The sequence below is a fragment of the Myzus persicae genome, unplaced genomic scaffold (genome assembly GCF_001856785.1).
Source record: "Myzus persicae strain clone G006 unplaced genomic scaffold, MPER_G0061.0, whole genome shotgun sequence".
NCBI lineage: Eukaryota > Metazoa > Arthropoda > Insecta > Hemiptera > Aphididae > Myzus > Myzus persicae.
The window spans coordinates 524,682-530,681 of NW_019103945.1; the positions used below are offsets into that span (position 1 = coordinate 524,682).

At 28.8% G+C, this 6,000-nt stretch overlaps 1 protein-coding gene across 1 annotated transcript in view; it reads left to right on the forward strand.

Annotated features, from left to right (window-relative positions):
* LOC111036738 overlaps positions 1 to 5,398 on the forward strand; it is a 29,343-nt gene extending 23,945 nt beyond the window's left edge. The window contains exons 19-27 of the mRNA XM_022318876.1: positions 36 to 143; positions 205 to 309; positions 389 to 501; positions 677 to 865; positions 935 to 1,090; positions 1,659 to 1,806; positions 2,831 to 3,002; positions 4,031 to 4,190; positions 4,268 to 5,398. Of these exons, the coding sequence (XP_022174568.1) occupies positions 36 to 143; positions 205 to 309; positions 389 to 501; positions 677 to 865; positions 935 to 1,090; positions 1,659 to 1,806; positions 2,831 to 3,002; positions 4,031 to 4,190; positions 4,268 to 5,363 (2,247 nt within the window). The 3' untranslated portion in view covers positions 5,364 to 5,398. The remainder of the gene's footprint in view (positions 1 to 35; positions 144 to 204; positions 310 to 388; positions 502 to 676; positions 866 to 934; positions 1,091 to 1,658; positions 1,807 to 2,830; positions 3,003 to 4,030; positions 4,191 to 4,267) is intronic.
* Positions 5,399 to 6,000: the final 602 nt, after the last annotated feature.

The following is a 6,000-nucleotide window of genomic DNA, read 5'->3' on the forward strand; positions in this document are numbered from 1 at the left end:
ATTTTAATAATGTGCATTTTTTGATGATACCAAAGGATGAAGAAAGCCCTATTAAAGATAAAAAAAACTATAAATCGAATGACAGAAGAAAATACGAGCACATTGATAAAGATAGTACTCTAAGTGATAGTTATTCAGCTGAAGTAAGAGTAAAAATAAAATACCCTTGTTTCATAAGATGAGCTAATCAGTTATAAATTTAAGGATTCTTTGGAGGATTCAAGTTCATTGTACTCAACTTGCGATGAAGAAATTGAGATGCGTAAATACGTAAGAAATAACAAAAAATCAGCTCAACGGTTACGTTATGTAAGTATCTAGTTTTCTTATTTGTATTTGTCCTTAATTTATATAATTATTTAAAAACTATTTCATTAACATATTAAAGGAAACTTCACGTCGTTTGAAACACATGAAAATTACCAAAATCGATTATAAAAACCTTGATGAAGATTTGGATCTATCTTTAAGTCGAAAAATAATCTTGAAAAACTGTAGCAAGTAAGTGTTTAATGAAGAATTTTTAAATCAATAATATCAAATAATTACTTTAATATACATTTTAATACGAATAAACAACATTTTTATATTTAATTATAATTTTCTAAGCATATCTTAATTTATAAGTTTGATATAGTATTGATGTTTCTTTAAAAAATATATTGTTGCTTTATAGAGTATCGTGTTCTATTTTGACTATTGATCAAAATTTGGTTATTGCTGGTTCAATAGATTCTTTAATTTATCTATGGGAGAGAGATAATAAGAAATCTGAATCAGACAGAACTTATAATCTACATAACATTGAAAATATAAATCCCAGCAATTCTTCGTCATCAGTTCAAGGAAACGATTTTATTGAATAGTAAATATTTTTACCATATTTAACCTGTCTTTATAGACAAATGATTGAACTATTAATGTTTTGTACTAGTTTGGACAAAAGTACAGCCTTTGTATTACGTGGACATAGTGGACCTATATTTGATTTAGCTGAATTACCATCAGCTAAAATCTTGGTCAGTGCATCTAATGACAAAACCTACAGAGCTTGGGACATGGTATCTAAACGATGTTTAGAAGTATACAAGTGAGTTAAAATTTCTGAAATAGTGCAAGATTTTGCAATAGTCATAATTGTTATACAAAAATAATATTCATCACTATAGAATTCATATTATATATTAATTATTAAGTCATGAAAGCAAAAGGTACTCCATTTTATTTTTCCATACATTTGTATGTTATTGTTTTTTTTTTTTTTGAAAATTTTTTTTATTTGTTGAATAAAATTATATTTTAAAATATAAACAATATTAATTTTGTTTTCATGGTTTAAGTTTCTCATTAACCAATTAAATGGTATAAATCAAACATCCTTTTGCTAAAATTACTAGCTTGAATATTAAAAACCTTATGTAACTATTTATATAGAAAATATAAAAATTATACAACTTAGGAGTCTATAATATGACTCTACATATTAATTTATAAAAAAAATTATACTATTTCTACAACTGAACGTTGATTAAATAAAAATATAATATTAATTAATATGTCCTCAAAAATCATTTCAAATTAAATTTTGTTTTGTTTCTCCTGTAAAATTGTTCTTAGAGTCTTCTGAAAGAACTTTAACCATTAACTTTTTTTTTTAGTGAACATGAACATAGGACATGGTGTATTGCTGCCTGTCCATACAGTTTGCAAGTGGCCACAGGATCTTGTGAGGGCGCTAGCTGTTTATGGTTTTTGAACTACAAACGTCCATTAAGAATTTTCATGGGTCATCTCGATGATATTTTAGTAAGACTATGAAGTTAATCTTTTAGTAGTTCATACCTATCTCCGCTCCTTTTCTCTTTATTTATAAATAGTGTGTCAAGTGTTCTATCCAATAGTCATATTTTGTGTTTTGCCGATGATATTAAACTCTACTCTTGTGTATCCTCCTTAGATGACTGTATATTGTTACAGATTGATTTTGATCGGTTCACTGAATGGTTCAATACTCTAGGCTTATCCCTTAATGTTTCGAAGTGTAAGACTATGACTTATACTAGAATTCAGTCCCCTGTCAAATATGCATATCATCTTGGGCCAACTGCTATCGCATGCTCTAATGGCAGTGTTACTGATCTTGGGTTTATTCTTACTAGTAATCTCGATCTGAGTCCCCACATTGAACATATCTGTTGCAAGGCTTTTAAAACTGTGGGATTTGTATTGAGACTATGTAGAGACTTTCAATTAGGCTTATCCTTTAAGGTACTTTATTGTGCTCTCGTACGCCCTATTTTAAAATATGGTGCCGTTATTTGGAATCCTCATGACAACAATGACTGTCAGGCTAGAAAGGGTCATGAAGTATGCTGGATTTCGTTTGAATATCCCCTGTGAACCTCATAACTACGAACCAGTTGCTACTCAGCTGGGACTGGTTTCCTTGGCTGAGCTTAGGCGGTTAGCGGACATCAAATTTTTAAAAAATTTATTAGATGGAATTATCGACTCTCCGGAATTGTTTTCTTTAATCTGCTTTCGTGTTCCTCAATGTCCTTCCCGATCTGTCGCTCCTTTTTATGTCCCTTTTGCCTCCACAAACTATCTTAAAAATGAACTGATTTCACGTATGATGAGTAATGCCAATGTTGACCCTTCGTATCTACTTACTTTATAGCTGTTTTGTTTAACTATATACTTCTGATCTTAAGTTATGTCTATGAATATAATGTGTTATTGTGTTAAAGGGTTATATCCCGTATATTTAATAATAAAATGAAATAAAATAATAAATAATAAATATATATTTTTACAAATTATATTTCAGGTTCTAAAATTCCATCCAAATCAAGTGCTCTTAGCTACTGGTTCATCGGATAAGACTATTAGAGTGTTTGAACTTACAACTGGTGAATGCCATAGAGTTTTAATTGGACACTCTGATTATATTACATGTTTAGAGTTCAATGTTGAAAATGCTAATTATTTGGCATCTGCTTGTAAGTTTTTATTTTTTTTTGTAGGGGAGGGTTGGTCAGGGTAGGAAAGGAATTTGTTAAGGTATGTGATATTATTAAATATTTTTGTTTATTTTATGAAAACATATTTCAAAATAATATATTTACTGCCTAGTGTTTCTAAGGTAGCCCATTTAAAACTACTTTTTAGGTACAAACAACTGTTTTTTATAGAAAAAATTTGCTACATATATATTACAGCTAAAGTGTTGAAGTCAATTGTTATTTTATGAAATAACTAGGTATTTCATGAAGTATAAAATACATTAAAATTTAAAATATATATTAAAATGTTTTATTTTACTGAATTAACTATAGTTATATTATTTATTTATTTGTTCGTGTAAGGCTATTATGGCATTTAGAGTTGCACAATACCTCTTTTTTTCTACAAACATATCGCTTTGTGCCACATTTTTTGGTACAAATACACTTAAAAAAAACCTGACCAGTTCCCAGTAACTGATTGCCGCAGATCTTAATGTAATACTTTTATTTAGAACAGCTTCTACTGCTAACAAATTTTCTGAACATACTGTGAACTGGGATCAAAAGTATTGTTGTAATAACACTCCTGTAATTATAAAGTGTAAGTAGGTATCAAATAAATAAAAAATAAAAAAAAGGACGTCAATCTTATCTGATTTAATATGTTTTATTAAATTGTTGAAAATATTAGAACTATATTTATTTATCATGATATTTTGTTATTTACAATTTGACACATTAACAAAGTGATGCCAGGGAATGTATAAAATAACTAGTGAAAGTATAAATTATATACATTACCTACAAGCTTTAATTATTTTATAAATTACCTAGTTATTTCATAAACTAACTGATTCAACACTTTAACTGTAACATATATAATTCCAGCAATATCTGTAAATGTATTGTTTTATATATTAGTACTATTTTAATTTTGAGAAGGATAAATTGGTCTACTCTATAATATTTCATATTTGATCTATACAGTTTAGTTTATATTATTTTGAAATGTTTGTTTTCAGCTGGTAGCGGAGAAATAGTAGTATGGGATGTACCAACTGGTGAAATAGTATGGAAGATTAGAGTTGGTAACGTGTTTTTTACGGATTTAGCGTGGTTAAATGCAGATATATTATTAGTTTCACTGACAAGTGGTGTTGTCTTGAAATGTGACACTACACTGTAAGTAAAAAAATTTTTTTTAATATATACAATATATTATATAATATTTATTTCACTTGTTTTTTTTTTTTCATTAGGAATTATTTAGAATCCTCCTGTAAAGTAATAGGATTTGATACTCCATTTGACCGTCTAATATCCTTGAAAATGATCAACAATATAGTGTATACAATAGGCATTCCTGATAAATCAGGTAGTCTTAAACCAATGCCTAAGAGAAACAGAGAGAAAGCTTCACAAATGAAAAGTGAACAACGAAAATCTCAACGAGAACTTTCACCATTGTCTAAGTTATTTTTCCCTCAACATATTATTGATAACAATGGTAATTCAAAGAGACCTTTACGTGGATTGAGTTCAACAATACCAAATCCTACTTATAATTTTGAATATCAAATAAACAATGATCAGCTTAAAAAATCAACACTGCCAAATTTTTTGAGTATGAATTTAAGATCTGCACCATTCAATTTAACAGCTGAAGAAATATCTAAATTAAGTTCCGAATATCAATCAGAAAATATACGATTAATACCAGCAGTGACTATAACTAATAATCTTCAAAATGCTTACCTATTGCCTGTTCAACCAAATGTTCGGACAAGCAATTCAAACTCTACAAATCTCCATCCAACAAATGTTCAGTTACCAAGTACGAGTAAATCACAAAAATTAAATAAAACGCAAGGGCAATCAAAATCGAAAATTACAACAGCAAAACAACACAACTTTGGTAACAGTAGCCTAACAATGCATACAAGTATTCAACACATGCAAATAAAAACCACTACAGCTCAAGAGCAGCTGCATTTAGATGATCATAGAGATACTAATATGCTAGTTCAACAATATCTACAAACAACTAGCACAAATACTCACAAGCAACAAACTTCAAACCTATTGCAAGTTACACATCCAGGAATGAGCTCTCAGGTTCTTCAGAATAGCATTGTACAGCAAGATCAGCAAGTGCAGCTGCAACACGATGTTGGAAGTAATAGTAATTTAGCGGGGACAAATGTTCAACAGCAGCAGTTAATACAAAATTTACAGTCAAATACAAATTTAACAAAAGGGAATGTTCAACAGCGCTTATCCCCACAAACAAATAATCGATCGTCCAATACCAATGTTACTAAACGTCCAGCTCCTAGAAAAAGTCCTAATAAATAATCTAATTTGGATGAAATAGGCACAAGTAAACATACTCACATGCAGTAATGGTAAGCAGTCATCGTAAGAATAGGTTATTTTTAAGCCATTCGATGCTTTTGGGCTAAAATATTATAATTCAACATTCATTACTATTTACTACTTATTTAGACACAAGTGTTTCTCAAAATGTAATTTGTGGTATTTTAAATCATGAATTTGATCATTGACGATATTGTTTAATTACTTTTATATTTTATCTTTTAATGTAAAACAAAACTATTACAATTATTATTTTATTTTTAAAATTATTTGATATTTAAAATAAAATATTACACTATTACTCTGTACCTAAATGTGATTTGTGAAAACAACATTTATAATTTGCAGATAATGAGGTAGTTATTTTTAACTCTTCATTGAAATGTTTGTTTCTTATAGCTGAACGTTTTAGAATCTGAGCGGAGTGATGAATGTATTGCTGTTACAATAATATGTGTTTTTTTGAAAAAATGTTGTGGCTGTCATCACCTTTTGTTGCAACAACATCTATTTTGGTAGGAAAGTGGATGTAACTTTGGGTGGGGTCAAAAGTAAAAAATTCTCAATAGTTTTCAAAAGCGACAAGGAAAACAAACTAAAAATTAAGGATGAATAG